The sequence below is a fragment of the Phasianus colchicus genome, chromosome 6 (assembly GCF_987193195.1).
Source record: "Phasianus colchicus chromosome 6, bPhaCol1.hap1.1, whole genome shotgun sequence".
Classification (NCBI taxonomy): Eukaryota; Metazoa; Chordata; class Aves; order Galliformes; family Phasianidae; genus Phasianus; species Phasianus colchicus.
This window is the reverse complement of record NC_143441.1, coordinates 26,248,688-26,270,000: the sequence shown is the minus strand read 5'-3', so window position 1 is coordinate 26,270,000 and position 21,313 is coordinate 26,248,688. Positions and strand designations below refer to the sequence as shown.

Here is a 21,313-nt window from a genome sequence, read left to right as displayed (position 1 = left end):
TTTAGACTGAATACTATAAAGAAAAGGAGAAATAAATCTTAGCTCTAATATTGCTTTACTAAAATCACAGAAGATATTTTTATGCTTGTGTCTAACACCAGGTTAGACAGATCAGTAGCGACAGTTTATAGTGTTCAGTACATTTAATTTACCATGTTATAAATTGTTAGTAAAGAGTCACTGATTTTAATATTAATGTTCAGATAGTATTCTATGCCTACTTTTGGGTACCATATTTAGAAAACCATGGATAAATGATAAAAAGAAAATAAAATTTAAAAATGATGATCTTTTAAATGACCTTTTCCACCTCTATATTTATGTGTTATAGTCAGACTGTGTTATAGTCTGGACAACTCAATATAACATGGAACAGTCAATTCTAACAGTGGAAAAATGAGTCAGTTGATCACTCATGATGATCAGTGGAAATTCTAGGTTGGACATTACTTAAAAAACTAGCAGGTTGTAGTGTTAACCACAGTCATCAACAGCCAGAAGAAAAAGAAGGAAAGAATATTCAATGAAGTCTCATATAAGTTTGAAATAATTCTAGTTCTTTTGCAGTTCTTGTTGATTTGGAATTATAAATATTGTATCTTGGTATCCAGGGAAGATTGGAATGAGTGACTTTGCATTCTCATTTCTCTTCCTCACCCTCATGAGAGAGCAATTTGAAGCCAGCATCACCTGGTTCTTGAGAATAGTCTCAAAAATATGCCACAAGCTTCAGGAATTCTTACTTACTATCTTTAAGTTTTGACTTCTACTCTTCTGTTAATTATCCTACTTTATATCTAATTTCAGTCTTGGTCTTTTCATTCTATAACTTTTGACTTAAATTAAAATTTTGCAAAATTCTTCCTGAAAAATTCTGTGCTGATGAAGTTGAATGCCTTTCTCTTTTCCAGCCCTTATTTAATCCAAAAGTTAGAATAATTATTTTTTCCTTAAGGTTGAATCCAAACTTCCTCTATTGTAAAGATACTGGTCACTGTTAGCATCGTAAGTGATAAAACACAACTAAGTTAATCTGCTCCACTGCTCAGAGCTTACACATATCAATGTATTTATTAATAGTAACCTGCCAGCATTCAGTAAATAACAAATTAATTTAAAAGAGAGCACTTTGACTTTCATGGATCAAACAAGTGCTTTACAAATACTAATTGCATGCTACTATTCTCTGGTGAGAAATGCTTTATAAATGGGTTAAAATGTGTCAAAGTAACGTTAAATGCCTTTTTGCTCTAATCTGCAGAGTGTATGTCAATAAAATAAACCAGGATGTTCATACATTACTCCTCCTCCTCCAATTGCTTAACAATATTTCTTCATAGCTTGAAATTACAGTTAAATACAACATGTAAAAACTGAATGTAAACACCTTCCTCCCTTCCTTTTCCTCTTTCTCTCTTTCTCTCTTTCTTTCTTTCTTTCTCTTATACAGTTAAAGCAAAAAAGATGTATGGGCACAGAAAAACAAATAGAATACATTTGATATATAAATTGATACTCTCACAAGCATTAAGTTCAGTAATTATGACTTAAATTAAACTGTTAAATAGAGTGTAGTGGTGAAATATAAATATCAATTGATAATATATAAAACTTTACTGTTCAATACAACAGCACAGGAGAAATTAGATCTGTCAATACCTGATGACAACGGATGAGCACTGGGCAAGCCTTCTTCCAGCACTTTTCAGACCTGTATATATCTGACCCATCTCCATGGCTCCTTCCAGACCAACCACTTCCATAAGCTGGTCACTAAGATCTGAAAAAGTTGAAAAAAATGCATTTGGTCTAAATGTGATTTTGACAGTTTTCATCCTAACTAGCAAGCTGGTCAGAAGACCAGCTATATATGATAATAGATAAAAAATGATGTGAACTTCCTTTTCTAATCACTAAGAAGTGATTTCAGTTTTAAGTTTTGGAGCATCTGGGTCTATTGGCACACTATTCTAGAATACTTTGACCAGAATGATTCTAAAATACGATAATAAACTCCATGGCTTGTTTAAATTCATACACAGAAAGGAAAAGTCTCTCAGCAAATAAGAAAACAGGAAATGCTCCTTTTCATAGAACTAAATGTTCGCAGCTTAGAATTTTTTATGCTTATATCTACAGATTTATTGTTTCAATAGATATTTAAAATTTGACACAGGAAAAATCAGTGCTCCATACAGTGTTAGTATCTCTTTCCAGACAATGCATACAACTCTAATTCAGACCTTGTGTGCATGCACTATTATTGTTTTTAATTATGAGACCATATATATATATATTTTTTTGTATCGGACTTTTGCCCAAATTAGTGCACAGATTCAATGCAAAAAGCAGAAAATACTCTTATCAGCAACTATTTTGATACCCATACTGCATTTTGATTACATAGCATTTTGACATTACATTTCCAATGACATGTAAATAATGTACCTGTCAAAATAAATTTTAGTTTGCTTGACTTCAAGGAGTGAGGACAAATTCTGTCTAGAATTTTGGATACTAACAGAAATACAATAAGTATCTTAAATAGTATTATAGCAGTCTGGTTTGAAAAGCAAACAAGTAAGGTAATGAAATATTATGCAGAAATAACTAAGGTGTTTTGTATGAAATACATAATATGCTCTGGTTTAAACACATGCTGCCAAGACCAGATGGACAAGCAAAAAAAAAAGTTTATAACTTTAAATCATGTATGTTTTATAGACTGGCTGTTTCCAAAAGATAGGCTATTTGGTGAAGCAGAGCCAAGCCATGAGCTATCATCACAGTGAAGAAAACAAAGATAGGAGAGCACATTACTCTTTGTATATTTTAAATACTTCACATTTTAATGAAGGTAGAATTTCATGCTAATTATCATATCTGTAATTCTAGTACAAAGTTTCAAACTGAGTCCTTTCTGTTCACTTCTTTGGGGTTTGAAAGAAAATAATTAACTAAAAAAATATTGTGATAGGGAAAAAAATATATATATTAAAATCAAATAGGATTTACGGTCTGGATTATTCTGCTTCCAATCAGGAAATGTGATGCTATCCAGTGCCTTCATTTTCTTAATATTCTTTGCCATTTTGATTTTCTCATCACAGTGAAATGTACCACATGATATTAATGGAGCAAAAATAAACTGTATAATTTGCTATTAAAGAACAAAACAAGATGGCAAAATATTTTAATATAATAGGATTAATTTTAACAATTAATTTTTAGAGTTAGTATCTCTGTAACACATGTAAATCCAATTTTGCATGTTGAGTTTTCTGTTGAATTGTTTAAACGATGGTATTCTCTTTAAATATTTTCCTTAAGTTACTCATATGCTTTTAACTCAGATTTAAACAAATTCTGCTTTTCTTGATAATCATAGATTTAAATGGGAAAGTCTCACTAATTTACAAAAGCACACAAAACTTTATAGAGGCACTAAATCATTAAAATGTATCCAGCCAAAGAAAACATCAAATTCTTTTTCACTTGGTTATTAGAAAACGATTATTTTTTAAATGGGAGAATAATTAAGAACAGATTTTTATTACTGACAGCTCAGGCAACATATGCAAGATTCAGAATAGTGACATTTGCAGTGATATAAATTTGATGCATCATTTTTCAATAGATGTAAGACTAGTGCCAATAACAGCAGATAACTAAGGGGCAAATTCTGCCCTTTGATCCATATCACACATCTCCAAAAACATAGTTGGAAGTTCCATTGGAAGATGGATCTAAACAATACTCTTATCTATCAAAAAAAGTTAAGTATTTTCTAAAAGTTAGCATTTACCATAGTACATTCTCAAAGCAGGGTTATTTTAAGCAAAATATGAGTATTTTTAGAATCAGACAAATTAGACATAGCCTCACTTCAGAAACAATAAACATTAAATGCAAAATATAATTTGGATATTTGGAAAATTTAACTTAGGGCTCACTAGTACTAGCACTGTTGCTAATATATTCAACCTGATGGTTTTGTGTGCAACATCAATTTCAACAAATCCTTGAGTTAAATTACTTTGATATTAACTTAGGGTGAAAAAATGCTGTGCAGATATTCCAGTCCAGTTCCTCAAAGGTGTTACATAAGCTTGTGTACACTGTTTGAATATGAAGGCCTAAGACATCAATGAATGAATTGCCTTTGTCCTTAAGAGGACCTCACCAACAACTATGAAATGAACTAAACTCTCTTAAATGAGGTCAAGACTTCTTTTAAATTAAAAGATGGGAAAGGCAAAGTCATTTTTCATTCTGGTATGAAGTTGTCATTGATTTCTCAAAAGAACCTGTGCAGGCCTATGCACTGCTCAACGTATTCCCCTAAATAGTCTGGGAACAGAATATATAGTGAGTTACTGAGGATTCAGCAAAGTAAAAACAATGGCCAGTTATAAAAACTGTCTATATGCCTATGTATATATTATACTGGTTACTGTTGTCCTGCAGAAATTAAGATTATGTAGCTACTGTGGCTACTTCTATGACAATATCTACTTGATGATCAAATCTGATTTAAAAAAAAATCCTATCACATATTATGACTGGTACTTCCATGTACTACAGAGTCTGTAGCTACGGTTGATTAACATCGCATACAATGACATGAAAGATAAGAGATGAAAGAGAAAAAAGCAACCAAACACAATAAGAAATATCTTCTGTATGAAAAGAATTTAGACTAGGATCCTTCAGGGAGGAAAGAGATGAATGGAGGAAAAATGATATAGGTAGAGGAAATCTTGGGTATCATGAACTAGGTAAATACAGTACTGTTATTTAGCATTTCTCTAAAAGCAAAAACTAAAGAATGTAGTATCTCTTCTACAACAAACAGGAAAGCCTTTTTACATGATATTCTGTTAAACCACAATACCATACTAGTCTTAAAAAATTCCTAATTCAAAAATTGATATAGATCTTGCAGGGTATCTTAAAAGAAATATCAGTGTAAGTTTGCCCTCTCATGCTTTATTTCTAATAATGCAACACAGGCTGGTGTTAGAGGTCAGATACTGAGAAACACTTGTAAGTTGACCTAGCAGCACCGTTCTTGTTGCCTTTTTATACTTTTATTCAATTACAGTTCAGAATAATGAATGGACCTGTTCACTAAACATCTTGGTGGTCCTGTGTGGGATCAGAAGTTGGACTCAGTGACCTTTACGGGTCCTTTCCAACTTGGGATATTCTATGATTCTCTGACTTAGAACAGGTTATAATGAGGATTTTCCTATGACATGTGTGAAAACTGTGCCTGTGACCTGATTCAGAAAGTTGTTTCATTTTGATCCTCAAACTGTATTCTAAAATTACATGCTATATGTGTCTATCAAGTATAGATCATAAATTATTTCTTTTTAGGCAAATTATATTTTTAGGCAGGCTGTATTTCTTCTGTCTTTACAAATTTTATTCTAAAGATAAATTATTCCATTTATGACTGTATTGATCAAATTTTCTGCATGCTGCAATGCATGTTTCAGCTACTGCAACCAGTTTTTGGAGGCTGTAGTTTTAGGAGATTAGGTTAGATTTTTCAAAAAAGAGTTTAGGAGCTAATAGTAAACAAACAGCAACTATCCCATACTGAGCAGCTTTTCCATCCAGCCAGGTCATTTAGCTGCCTAATGAGAGCTGAGGTCTCACGGATAAGCTACAGTAGAGTGCATCTCAGTGCATTAGGAAAGCGTTATTGACTGGTGCCTTGGGGTTCCTGAGGTGGTTTGTTCTGCTTTGAGCTCTGTGAAAGAGCTGAAGGCTCCCTCTTGTCTTCTGTGCGAATGAATCATCAGAGTGTGTGGGAATGTTTTCTCAGCACCATGCCTCTTCTGCCCTCTTCCACAAACCAAGTGACTTCACGTGTCTCTTCATATTAGCCCTTCAGCACACAAAGGCAACTGTCCCAGGGTAGCACTGCTGGCAGCAGCTGGTGACTGGCATGCAGGGGAGCATCTGACCTCTTACACTCATTCCTGATGGGGAGGATGAAGTCTCTAGGGAGATGACTGTCCTTTTCCTCCCATCAGGCAGCAAGAGTAATAGAAGTCAAACAGAAACTTACACAAATGGCAGACAAAACACTATTTGTGAATACAAGTCCCTTACGGTACTGCCTAGGGCATGAAGAAACACACTTGGAGACTTTAAAGCTTCCTAGCAAGGCGTTTACATTTTCCATTTGCTTTGCATTAGTTGAACACTACAGTATTCAAAGTGAATACACAACAGAAGAACACTTTTCGAAGGAAAGAAAAGTGGGGTAGTGAGTAGAAGAAGCATGATTAGAAATTCTGATTTACACAGAGAACTTTGCCTCTGTAATGGAACTGATTTTGATATCCAATTTATCTCTGCAATATATAAATATTGCTGTCCTGGCAAGAGATTGAATGACTATTATAATTTGGGGTTACTGCACTCAGGCACATTTGCATAAAACCACTGTTGGTCAGTGGTAAATCTGTCTCTGGCAGCAGTTTGTCTTCAGAGAGAAGGGACTCTATGGCTTGCTAAATGTAATCAAATCCTGGTAATCATCACACTGGAAATTTGTTGGCTCAAGTTAAAATAATGGATAAGAACATGAAAACTGGTGTGATGCCAGAGTATCCCTGAAAACCTCCTGAGCTCAATGGTCTGCACCACACAAATACTTCAGTATCTTCTCAGAACACTGGATGTATTAAAACTACTGTTTCCCATTGTGCAGGAATTTAGGGTCACTTCCATGACCATTGTACACTGTGCTAAGGATGCATTTAATGTCACAAAGCTCATGGTTTCAAATGAACAGCTTTTTCTAGATTCTAGATTCCTGGTTACAAGAAATCACTAAGTCAAAAGCATTCCATGCATCCTGTTTTGTTGTTATGCTACTTGAGAAGCTACCTGAAGTAACATATGCCTCAATGTTTATAACTGTTTATTTCAGAGTTGTACCTAGAGGACCATACAATGTCAAGGCTCTGTTAACTTACTGATTCACAGACACATAACAAGAAACAGATTTTATATCCAAGAGTTTATAGTATAGACAAATAAAACAGACAAAATATGGGGAAAAGTAATATTATCGTACCCACTGTACAAAGTGGAAATGGTGCACAGACAGTTTTAGGTTCTGTAAAAGGTTCATCCTCAGCTGGATATATTATGTGTGACTCAGGAGAGTCATATTATTTCTGCTGCTATATAAAGCATTAGGATCATGAGTTTGCAGAAATTACTGGACAAGCTCACACATGAAAATTTGTGTCAGACAGGAACTAAATCGACAACACTCTAATTTCAAATTTTATTCTCCCTCTTAATATTGACTTTAGCATAGATATCAAGTCCTATGTCTATAATACCAGATCCAATTTTTGACTATTTTGAGTTTGCTTGTAAACATAAAAAAATTCAGTTGGTTCCATACATCTATTTCATGACAATATTGATTCCCAATTCAAGTCTTTACTCTGGCCTTCATTTTTTTTTCTTGCTGCTAAAAATAAACAAAACAAGTTAAGTCTGCCTCTTGGTGTGAGGAAAAGAAGAAATACCACTTCTGTAATATCCACCCTAGTGAGATACTCATAGCACGATAATGAATTAAGCAGATATTTTATACTTATATATAAACACACAGACAATCACACAGAGATTTTATACCTATAAGTACATGCACACATTTGATATATATCCAGATATATACACTTCTAAGAAGTACAGTATATTTTTGCCTTCCATCTGAATTAATGGTATACTCTAAATGAGATAAAACTGAAAGGGTGCTGTTTTGGATACTTAAAATGAATGCAGTTAATAAAATCCTGGCTCTGCTGAATTCGGTGCAAAACTCTCACAGATTTCAGCAAGGCCTAGAGGCCCAGTATTCACCCAGTGTCTTCTGTCTTGTATCAGGGCACCACAGAGGCTCTGCCTCATTTGGAACTGTTTAACTGATGCAGTTAAGCCTAATAGTGTGTATTGAACCTTTTTCTTCCCTTATATACAATAATTTCTGGAATCCCCTTAATCACTGAGTGACAAGCTTCCCCCCAGAAGTAGGAGTGCAAACAAGAAAGAATCAGTTCTTCTAATTAAATATTATATGGAACTTTTTAACATGCACAAAAGGCTTTTGTAAAATGCAAGTGAACTTTTTCTTTTAAGCTTACGAGAGGAAAGGGGAGGAGAGTTCTTAAGAGAAACTTTCTTGATTAATAGTAAAAGAATAAAAATAGGAAAAATCCCCCACCACCCCAGAGCATTCAAATTAAATAGCTTCAACCCAAACCTTCTCCCAAATACCAACGATCAGATGTTCAACATTTGAAACAAGAGGTTTCATCTTCCACTTCAGGAGATCATTATGGGCAAGTCTTTCATGGTAAAGCTTGGCAGACAAAATGTATTCTTTTTTTATAGATTTACTCTTCTAATAGTTTGAGGTACAATTGCATTGAACATTCTGCTGCACCCAAAAGCCCCCTATTATTTTAATCTGTATTCTTTTAAAAGTTATTTGTTCAAAAGGATTTCACTGTTACTCTTATATCCCCTTCATCCAACAGAACAAAAGCTGTTCTATGAAAGGAGTCTAAACTTGGACAAACCGTAAAAAAAGCAAAGTTCCTCTCTGTTTTTATCAAATTTGATTGCTGCAGCTGTTCCCAGTTTCTGTATTTTAAAAATAGCCTTATTCAGTGCCTTGTTGGCTAAAGGCCAGAGTACCATTAGAACATGCTGTACGGAAAACCTCTATTCAGTTACAGATACAGAAATATATTTAAGATCAGTGGGGGTCATCTGCAGCAAACACTTGTATGGGGGAAAATGGAATTTTAATGTGCTTGGATTGCTCACCACTTTTAACAGATATTTAAGAACTTCAAACCGGATATCTTTCTATTTGTATTGGTATTCTCATTTTACTGAGCATCAGGTACAATACAGTATGAGCAAGTCAAGATCATTTAAACTAACAAAAATAGATCTAATTCTCAAATTACTTCTTAGTAGTTCTGGCATTCACTTTAAGTGGCTCCTAGTAATATTGGATATTTGATTAGCCTATAAAAATGCCACAGCCTAGAAAAGAAAAATACAGTAATATTGATGGAAATGTAGAAATCTGATCAATGGAAACCAGCTTTGATTTGTACATTTCTAAGAGAACTAGTACTGACAGGGGATAAATGTTCCCCTTTCTGCAGAGCAGCAAAGTCTAATAATGGCATTATTCTTATATTTATTCAGCAAAAAGATTTTTCTTTTTAATTTTAATTTTTTATTTTTTTACATTTTTTTCCTCTTGTTTCTTCTTTTCTCTACTTTTCTTCTCCTTGTGTGATAGTAATTTTGGCCCAAAAACTCATAACCTCCTTAAAGATTATCATTACTATTTCTCTTCATGAGAAACAATTCCATTTTCATACTCTACTGTGTTGACACTCCACGTAGTTTGAAAAATCATAGTATGAAGAATGGATAGTAATTTGAACAACAGCAGTTTTCAGTTATTAACCTCGAGCCTAACCCTGGAAAATTATTCTGAATGTCACTGAGATGCATGATAGATCAAAATTTTTAGCTCTTTATGAAGGTTTAAAGTGTGTATGTCAAAGTGCTCGAAGCTACATTTTTCAACCGCAGCTGGAACTTGTGATCCAGCTCCTGCTGGAGGCAAAGGCCTGTGGAATTGACACACTTTCTTCTTAACTCAGTGTTTGAGGAGACACAAGCAGCACATATGCTACCTCTGGGACTGAGCAAGAACAATTTCTCCCCAAGGCTCAGTTCTCTTTTCAGTATGGACAATGCAAACTTGAATATAGCAGTCCTACTTGGGAAAGTAGTCAACACATCTGGAGTTAGTGAAAAAACAACTTCTATAATTAATTCTTGACCAGCTGCATTTGGACAGTTCTAGAGGGTAGACAAGCTTGGTTACTCACTGGCATTGTGACAGGATGGCACTTCAATAAAGGCTTTATAGTTTCCAACTTCATTGGCACAAACCTCATTGAATACGAGTTGGAAATAGTCATTCTGGATGTGTTTTTATTTTATTAAAACAGTTCTTCACTGGAAAGGGTGGGAAGGTTGTTTCTTGTTTGTTTTTGGTTAAATACAGAAACTAATCTGGAAGGATAGAGGATTTCTCATGAACATTTCATGGAAAGGCTCATCTTCCAGGTTACTTTCAACAGAATAAGAGCAGAGTTTTTAATTTAATGTAATTTAGGTCTCTTCTCAACAAATAATTTAGGGATGTATATTCAGAGATATCAAATGGACTTTATGTGAGTTGCAACCGTGACTATGAAGAGCTCTGTTTATTCAGGCCTATCTCTATAGTAACTACTTTAGTATTCTGAAATCACATACCATAATTATAAAGCAAAATAAATAAGGGTGAGTGCAACAAACAGGTTTTCATTTACATATTTGAGGGATCTAAAAATCCAGCCCTATTTGTATAACGCACTGTGTGATCAATTTTGAAAAAAAATCTTTCATAATTGTAATTCATGCATGGTAATAGTAGCTGAGTGTTCTTTTCCATGACACTATTTTGCACTAGGATCAGCGGCACAAGGGGACTGGCAATATTCTAAAGGTATTAAAGAAAGAAGAAGATGCAGGTGCACTAATAAATGGATGGTCTTTGGATTACAGTATTTATGTCTGCTATGCCGAACTAAACAGAAACCTAAACGTTACACATACAAAGTGGTACAACAAGAACATCTGTGTTGGGGGGCTGAACTGGCATGGCTAATACCTTCAGTGCCAGGTGCAAGGAAATTTCAGTACAGCTTGAGTAATTTTGACTGCTAGCATCTGTATATATCAGATTCTCTCTCCCATGTTCTGCTGGAATGTTTATATAATACATCTGGCTTTAGATTCTAGCATAGCAAAGGACAGGTTTTAATCCTCTTTTGGATCTCAACCTCTTTTTTTCCCCCCTATTTTCTTTTTTTTTTCTTAGAAACATGTCCATTTCCCCAAGAAATTTTAAATTTTAATGGAAAGTCACCTTCTAAAAATCAACCTTCAAAATAAAAATGAAGATTTTCATTTCAAATTCAAGTGACATACATGTTTCATATAACGTCAATGGCATTTGGAAGAAGACCTGAAGAACCTGAAAGAACCAGACAGCTGGCTGGAACAATTGCTAGGAGATGCCAAAACAGTCACTTATGATGTACTCATTGAAGTCCTATAATAATAGCCTTTGAAATATGAGAAATTCCTACAGAGTTCATTGAGGCCATGACCTCTTTCTGCATTAAGTGGCTCAGGCTCAATCTTTTATTTCTTAATTAGGCAAAGACTTCAGTACTCAAAGCTGAAAACTTACAAAACCTACCAGTGAATCATGACAATTCAGATGGAAGTTAATGACCATGAAATCAATAAAAGCAGAAGGTATTCTCAAGAAACAACTGGGAAGGAAAAAAAAAAAAAAAGAAGAAATATGGGAATAAGACGACTGTTCTTGTTCTCTAGGATGAGTAGATTAGTTGAAGCACTGTAAATGTGTTTGAACCAAAGACAGTCATATTTATTCTGTCCAATACCTTTAACAAGACCAATATTTCTACTCAGGACAGGAAGGAAATGTTGTCAGTAATACAGCTGGACATGTTGACTTTGAAGAAATTCTTCAGAAAGACTTCTGGAAAACTGTTTCTTTCTCTTGGTAATTTTAATTCACCTCTTTCCATCCCCAGGCACTGATTAAACCTCCTGAACATGTCTAATACATAATCTAAAAAGGAAAGGACAAACTTCTCCGTGAATTGGGAGTATGTTTCACCACATTGTAAATTATCTTTGCTAAAGTCTAACAAGGTGTGACAAAAAATATAATAAATACAAACAAGTCCAGAGGGAACATATGCAAAAAACATTAGAAAAGGTTGATTTTAGACAAAAATGCTGTAGCAAATTTTCAGTCCCTAGTTACTCATCTTTTCTTGCTGCTTCAGTTCTAACGACAGATTCCTTCATAATTTTTTGACCTGATATGATACACCATCTGGTATAATTATGTTGGGATTCTACATAAATAATTCGATGGTTGCTTTAAAATATATTCATAAATTAGTATTATTATACATTAGCAAAATTCACTTCATTCAATTTCTACATTCTGTTGCTGAGCTATGACTTGCTGTGTGCCTAGAGGACCTGAGATTCCCAGACAGCCTTGCAGGTAGTGCTAAGTCATCATGAGCCCAAACAGTTTCCGCAATCACACAAAATCCCATATGTTTAATTTATATTTATTGTATACTGATAGACTATCCTACTGTTAGGAGAGAGTAGCACCACAGACTTCCTAAGAACCATTGCCCTGTAGGAAGACGTTAAAGGCTAATGGTCCTGATGGATCTTTTTCAACAGATTATAAACCATTTGGCTGATGGAGTTACCACATAACAGGACAAATGGCTGTGGTTATTCAGGACCCATTTAAGAAGTGGATTATGTATCCTCTCTCATAGGACATCTCAATCACACCCCAAAACATTTCTGGAAGTAGCTGGATTTTCATGATTACTCCAATTTTACACACACATAGCTGTCAAGGCCAGAGGAGAACATCTTATTGCTGGACTCTGCAGAGAGACCTTTGTACCCGTGGTTTCATCAGTATGTGGGATCTTCTACTAAACTTATGTATACATCACATGAGGAATCAGGTGAGAAGAGACAAAGAAGTCACTGACTGATTGGATACATGTCACAGTGTTGTTCCTCAACAAGTTATGACAAGCATGGAGTAATAGTGGAAAAATACATATATTTGCTGGTGATGAAAATGAGTATACAAAACAGCAGTTGGTCATGAGCAAACATTTTGCTGCTATAAAGACCCAGCTGCTTTGGTTGACTAAAATGAAAAAGGAACAATTCTTTAGAAGATCTCACAACTGACAGATAACATGGAAAAAAAACCCAAGACTTCCTCCCAAAAGATGAATATTCACAGTCTTTTTTTTCAGCCAATCATAACACACCAAATTTCTTTGGGTCTAGAGTCCTAGGAAAGAATGACATGTATTGAATGAAAACCTACTCACAGCTGTTGAAACTAGTTTATTCTGTATGCTTGTTTCAGACTCATTAAATACTCATTTATTGATATTAGACTTATGAAAAATTTAAGCATAACTTTAATCCTCCCTTATATGAATAGGAGAAATTAAAGGAACTAGGAGTTCATCCTGATTTATACGTATTAGTGGTACAGCTTGTGATATTTTCAGAAAAGGACAACAATATCAGAAATCAATGAAAAAGAATGTTTTGTATAATACCTAAATATTTAAGTACAATATCAGCTTATGTTAGTCATATTTCAAGAGTTGAGTTGAACGTTGTGTAATTGTGCCATCAACCCACATGAATCAAAGCTTTATTAAATAAAACTGTAAAAGCTGCCATTTGCTACTTTTAAAATATCTCATTTCTCACGGCATTTACTTGATAATGGTCACTAGAGTTACAAAATGCTAAAAATATCAATGTTCTTGAAAATCTTATTTGAGTACTTATGCAGAAGCTGAAGCATCTGTAACACTGCACAGCAGTTATTAGCTCCTTGTAATTTCTAGCAATACTCTTTACAAAGTGGAAATAAATGGATTAGCATTCTGACTTCTTTTAAGTAAGCATTTTGTATACAATTAATATAAAAGGAATTACTGAATCAATTTGAGCTCTAAATTCAGAAGTTTTTTTTTCCCTCAAATTAAGAACAAACAAATGAAAAAAAACAACAACAACAAAATCCAGACTCCAAGCTGCTGCTAAACCTAAAACCAATGGAATATGCAATGTACTTTGTTTTAATTAAAATGGAAGTATATTGCAAATTCAACAGATACACAGAATAATTAAAAAGCAAGAGTAAGAAAATCCTTCTAAAGTTAACATTTGAAAAAGCACAAGTAACATTTTCCATAGTTCTTGATGCAAGGGAAATCAAAATCAAACTCAAACAACAAGCCTTCTCTCACAGAGAAAGTTCAACAAAAGTTTGACTCAACTCACATTCAGGCACAATGAGAACTGGACCCAATCCTAAATCTTCTGAATAAATAGAATAGTATTTTCTTAGAATAAAATAAAATGAATCTGTGCTATTTTATTTGTAACATGAAAAACAATCAAATAAAATGACAAAAGGAGAGCAGTGAGGGAAAACAGTTACTTGTTAGGTTTTAAGATACTTTTTTTCCATCATACATTTTCATCCAAAATATACTGGAATGTGACATTGCCAATGACATTCCCAGTGTCTAAACAGTTCTTTATATCATCAAAGTACAATATACACATTGAATTTTAAAGCACTTAACATGGAAAGTATAACATACAACTCTAAGGAGTATGGAAAGTGGAGTTCACAACAGTATTGAATTGAGGACAGGCTGTCTGAACACTTAGATTTTCTATGCTTTGAGTTCTAACTCTATAGCCTTGAAACTGTTTTTTTAAACTTACTTTTTATTGTCAGTGTACATAAAACACTTCATAAAATCAATTTACAGAATTATCCATGTGGATATAGAATAAAATTTTCTTTTTTGTTGTTTTGTTTATCTAATTCCTATAGCTTATCATTTCCATTCAATCACGCTTTTTAATCTATTATTGATTAAAGCTGTTCGTTGAAGATTTAATTAAAACATTATCAACAGAGAGTACTTGTTTGCCTAATCTCTATTACTTACAGATTTTCCTGCTGCAACACTCAAGCTGCAAAGGGTAAGACAAAGACTTCCTACTTTTTTTGTTCTATTTTACAGCATTTCACAAAATAGGACTATATTTTAAGTCTGTATTGTAGTAATCGAGGAATCATGACTAAAGCTAGTAACATGAAATACAGATCTTTATGTGGGATCTGCTCCAAAGCCTGCCAGTGCAGCAGGAATGAAACAACCACTTTGTATTTGGTATCGTAACTGTCTAAATGGATTTAATACTATACGTGTAATATTACTAATGCAATAAATGATCACTTAACCATTTTCATTTTATTTTTATTTAACTATTAATTGCTGAGGGACAAAAGTCAGAGGTTTTGAATTCTGCTCAGCTGGACCATACTGTGTAATTTCAGGAAACTATACAGAATTACTGTGGGGCTGGGATTCTTCTGGCTCTCATGGAAATGGAAATAAGTTTTTCTATAAGTTATCATAAAAATTTCCAACAGCTCCAGTTTCACATATGCAACCAATATTCAGTGATGATCATCAATGATGCACTGAGCAGACTGTGGGCTCTTCAGGGCCCACATTTGCTTTTTTTTTTTTGTTTGTGCCATACTCTATTTCTCGTAATTCTGCTATCTGATTAGGCTCCATAGGAGGTACTGGAATATACATAAATAATAAGCAAGAGGAGACAATTAAAAAAATAATAATTGCTACTATTAATCTAAGAGATTATGATGAAAACTGTACATTTCATATTGCTCTGTTAACTCCCAAGGGAGGGTTGTCTGAGAGAACACATACACATATGTGCACACGGCAGTGTCATCAAGCAGTGTTTTCTCACCAGTTTAGTAGAAATTTCATCCCAGTGCAGACTGATGATTTACATTGTATTTCCTTGGCTAACTTGTGAAACAATCCTTACTTCAGCTCCATCATTCAGCCTTCTTGCAAATGCCTGCTTATTTTTCATAAATATTTTTTCCATCTCTGGGAATTTTAATAGGCATGCGTGAATGAGCACAGTTATGAAAGAAATTCATAGTATAAAGAAAAACCCTGAAATTCAGTTATTAATCAGGCATATCATCTTCATGTCTTTCACAAGCTGACTAGTGCTTGCTCATCTGGACAATGCCAATGATCTCTTTCTAGTCTGACCACCATAAAGCCACTTGTACACAGTAGCACGGCTTGGCCTGTGAGTGTGCCTGCATCTCAATAGGACTATTCACATGAACAGATGTTACTCAATGTGAATACTGGTTGTAGAATTAAGCCTGTCCTTGCTCTTCCTCTTGTTACAAACATCAGCTGCTCAGATATTCAGACTCTTTTTTATGGCTTGTTGCCATAAGCAAAGCATATGGATTTTATTTTATTTTTTAAATTCACCATTCTTCAGTTAGCACTTGTAAACTAATGTTTTTATACTCCTCCCTAAAGTTTCTTCTATGGATGATGACAAAAGATCTAAGACCAGTTAGTTGTTCAGCATGAAATTTGGTGTCATTCATTAAATTCTATCAGTCTGTTTTTAAGTATATACTCAAATGAATACGGAAGTATGTTGGACCAACATTGAATTTTTATTCTCCTATGACACACACACCAAAAAAAAAAAAAAACTGATAAAGCTGAAGAGTGTTTAACTTAATGTATCTTATTTTTATCCCAAAATGATTTACGTCCATACAAAATTCATATATAGAGTATAAAAGTCTTAATCATTAAAAACAAGAAATTTTAGGCACTTGTTAACAACAATAAAGCCTATCACCTAGGCACAAAGTTCCAGAAGGAAAAGTTTAATCAAGATACATTTCGGATACAGGTGGTCCAGTCTGTCAGTTTTCAACTCTATTGAACATCACCTGACCATGCTGGTTTAGGCATTTATTTAGTTTTTCTATGTATTCTTTTACTTCATTCATTTCAAATGAGCCTAATTAAAAGCTGACTCATTGTGCTTCCAGGTTTTCATGCTAAAAAACAAAAATAAACTTGAATGTAAGGTAGAAAGGGAGGGAGAAAAAGAAAACCAAAAAAACATGAGACTTGCAAAAGAAAACCAAAAAAACATGAGACTTGCAAAAAAACATGAATATTGCCAAAAATCAACAAAAAACAACCCGTGAATTCCCTGACTCTTTTTCTCATTTAGTACCAAAACATGCTATGTAAATGCAGATGTATGTAAACGAATATGTCACCTAATGGAGAGAAGTGACCAATCTTGTTTTGCAGGTACATTCACATGTGCTAACAAATGAAGTAATTTGGTGTAGTTAATATCCTGTTTCCTTCTTCTTATATGCACAGAAATTTCTTTCAAAGGAATTTACCCAGATGAAACTGGCAGTTCCTTAAGTACCAGACAAGAAAATGTTAAGAAGATTCAGAATAACCAGCCAACTTCTCACAAAAAAACCAAAACTCTATTTGTATGGTAAAACGTATGCTACATTTTCTATAATCTACTACATTTGCTGTATTTCATATATTATTAACACCCACTTCCTTTGGAAATCATTTTTCACCTAGTATTTTTTGTAAGCAGCAAAATGTATAATATATACTTGCTAGTCTTTTTCTTTACTTCATATTACTTCTTTTGTTCTCTCAGCTTATTGAGAACCATGCTAGTACTGCTAGTACCAGAACTGCCATCTGTGTGCCTTTATTATTGTATCATTCATTTTATGCCTTCTTTCATGTCCTGTCACCTCTTACTAACGCTGCTTACTGGATTCTGGCACACTGACTCTTTTAATGTCACAGTATCTCCTTTTAAAACTCAGTATGTTTTCATCTTCCTTAAACTTAACCACTCAACTTACTACTATAACAGATTGGAATCCACCGCATCTGAGTTCTAGCACCTCATTCATGAGACACTGGAACACTGGAGGAAGAAGTGGATGAAAGGATTTGCATATCCAGGCCTTACCCGACACACACATAAGCTCACAATCTCATCAGCAGAGAGAGATTTACATCCTCTCCTCATGGGATCTGATCCTTGCAGTCCCATTACAACGTGGGTACTCCTGGAACAGGGTTGCCTTCCATTAGGAAATAAAATTATAGTCACAGCAGTAGTACTTACTGATTAGCTCCTGGTACTAAGACTAGGATCCCTTAAGGTTCAGACCACACAGAATAGTGCCTATCAACTTCCATAATATGTTGAGGGATAGTCAGTGCATAACCAGAAAGATTAGGAGGAAAGCAAACAAGTATACCTGAAAATGTGAATTCAATCACATGGAGGTTTGGAGTGCAGAATCCAGACATCTCCTTTCTTAAGTGAGGACCCAAAGAAGAATTCCTTAATAGAAGAACTAAAGGGCCAGCAAGAATAATTTGCGCTCTTAACTAAAACACATCTTGTTCTTCCTGTCTAAACAGAGTCAGCTCAGTCAACAACAGAGTTTGGGGTAGGAAATGCACTTCTATCTTCCTATATTAATACTAGAAGTCACAGCCATATCAGTAGCCAACTGAGCAAGTAGTTTTGGCAGCTAAGAATTTCACTATCCAGAGCACCTAGAAGAAATTAACATGTATCAACTGTCCATGATTTAAACAGATTTTAGGTCTAGTCTCAAGTGAAGTAGGATTTAGATTCATGAGCTTTATTAATTACTATGATATTTATTAATACTAATATTTTGAATTTAAAATTGATTTCACATAATTAACTGGACTTCTGCTTCCTGCAGTATCACTTCCTTTCCAAGTGTCATTATGCATAGTGAAGTGTTATGCTACGGACCAATAAATTTGATTCAAGAATAAAGATTTTCCCCTTCAGAAAGTTAAAAGCAATCTTGAAAATATAACTGCTTAAATTAAATATAAACTATCAAACTTTGGCACATACTTACTATATTTTTACAAATTGAATGATAGGATAAAGTTTAAAATATGCTGCTTGTCCTTGAAACTTAATACTATGGCTCAGCCCGGAGAATTTCTGTATCTGGATTATCAACTCTAGGTAAAGAGATGAAAACACTGAATTATGGTGTAACAGACAGTGATAGTATAATACTCCACTGATCTGAAAAAACACTGCACCTGATGACAGAAATAAAACCACTCCTTCAGCAAATACTGAATGAAAACAATAAATGATACAGATCTGAGAGGCATTGGGAATAACGCTAGAAAGCAATATGCTATGGTTGGAAGGAACAAATTTGTTTTCAAGTAAATAATATAAAAATGGGATATTTTATGCTGCTTCATTGTTTCAATTTGAGGGCTGCTATGAAAGTAATGCCTGGTACAGATTTTTCTAAGCACAGTGTGCAGCTCTTGTTCATTGCTGACGAAAACGTACAGCTAATGGTGGTGCCAATGTTGAAAAATAGTGCTTTGTAGCTGAAAATCTGCCCTATCAAATAACGTTACTGTGCTCTTTATTTTAGTTTTCATGGAAGTAAACAAGATGCATTACTTTTGGAGCACTACGTATGTGGTGTTTTGTAATAGTGTGTCTTGGGCCCAATAAGGACCTGTGTTATGTGTTCAGAAGATGAGGAACTGTAACCTGACTACGTTCATAGATGCAGTACTCTTTAAAAATTGATGAGAGGCATGTTAATATGTTCTGAATTACAGTGACAAACTTTTTTGACAGATATGTGACAGACATTTTATAACGATGGAAACATAGTCAAAGGAAGCTTCTGCAGTACACCGCATAGGTTCACAGGGGGAAGAGTTGGAGAAATATTCTCCAAAGACAATTAACATAAAAGAGGATCAGAGATGAAGTAAAAACATAAATACTCATATTACACTTGCATAAAGAAAAGCATTTGAGAGAAATAAATAAATAAGCTCTGATCTCTAAGCTGATCCGGGAAACAATTCAATTAAAGTAATCAACATGCCAGATCTCCCTTCCTGATTTGCTTAAGTAAGTTTGTATTTGCAAAAGTAGAATTAGATTGTGTATATATGCTTCCCTTCACTTCTTCTCCCGCAGGGAAAATCAAAGTTACAAGCGATCATTTGGCAAATGTCAAGGCAGATTAAAGGAATTCAGGTTCCCAGAATTTTGACTATATTAACTATAGGATTTGTATGCATTAAAGCCACAAATCTGGCTCAAATTTAACTCAGCCATCATTTTGCTAGCTCAGCTAACCAAATTTCAATTGCGTCAGTATGTCTTTGGTCAGGAACTCTGCATTTGTTTCATAATAACTGTAGTTAGTATTAGTTTCTATTACACACACACACACAAATATTGAAACTTCATTTCACCTTCGTATTATTGTATCCATTTGAAAAGGTTGCATGAACCAGATGAATAACATTAAAATAGTAATAAGAAATCTATAAATTAACTAATGTGGTTATGAGGATAAAGTATGAAATGATGTTATCCCTACCACTTTGAAACAGACCTAGACAATTCACTGAGCATAATAAATTGTGAAAGGTTTATATACACAAGCTTACATTCACAGTATTTACAGTAGATTATGTTGTCAGAGAAAGGAAAAAAATCCTCAGATTTATAGATTATGTAGTTTTCCTGTTTCACCAGATTCACACTATTTATAAATATAACTTTCCTATACAACAGATTTTTATTAATTATTTGCAGATAACACTATAAAAACTATCTTCACATGCACTGACAGTTTCTACAATATTTTCAACAGATTATGTAACAATTATTAATTTGAAATTACATTTTATCCTCCTCTCCCAAAGAAAGAGATATCTTCCCTTAGACTTACTCATTTTTAAGGGAATACAATTTGAATAAAAACCTTGTAAATGCTTTAACAGCAACTAGTTACATACTACTTTCCATCGTATTTTTCACACACCAAGAGTATTCCAAATTGCTTGGCTTTTATACTGATAATTTCTTATTTCAATGTTAAGAATCAAGATGAGTTGAATTTTGGTGACTTGAATTTTAACAATTTATAATTTTAGACTGCTTCCATCTTCACACTGGAACTTGCAGAAGCAAGGACAGGCAAATATTTTAACAAAGGATAAGACATTAACACTTAGTATGACCTGTATCAGTCAAAAATAAATGGTTAGAAATGTATTTCAAGAGTCATTTGCAATAGCAGTTGCAAGTTGCAAGTACCTGTACTTGAAAAAAATACCACATTTTTACTTTCAGATCACTGAAAACCATTTTTGAAGAGCTGAATATTTTTTCACTTACTTGTATATCTTAACTTAGGGAAAAATAGTTAACATCAGAATTCACAGGTTTTTACATTGTACAGGTACAGGCAGGCTTGGTATAGATCTGAGATAAGTACCATAAAAAAGATCTGCTAGGAGATGGGAAATTATTACAGAGTAGATTTCTCCCTTCTGTCTGTAAGAGAAGACGCACGTAAGTGACCATGAAAGCTGTTCTATGAGCTTTAGCAGTGGAGCAAGGAAGCATATAGTTGAGTTTTCTTACACTTGAGAATGTTCTCACTGTTTTGTTGAAAATGCTGCCCCAAATAAGGATCAGTAATTTAATTTCAAAAAGCAATTTCAGACAGAATTACTTTAGATAA

The 21,313-nt window shown here is 34.0% G+C and overlaps 1 protein-coding gene across 2 annotated transcripts in view; it reads right to left on the bottom strand.

Moving 5' to 3' along the window:
• Positions 1-21,313, bottom strand: part of DGKB (diacylglycerol kinase beta) — a 339,578-nt gene that overhangs the window by 17,532 nt on the left and 300,733 nt on the right. For both annotated transcript variants that reach the window (XM_090142730.1, XM_090142731.1), the window contains one exon: positions 1,660-1,780. In XM_090142730.1, coding sequence (XP_089998856.1) covers positions 1,660-1,780 — 121 coding nt within the window. The remainder of the gene's footprint in view (positions 1-1,659; positions 1,781-21,313) is intronic.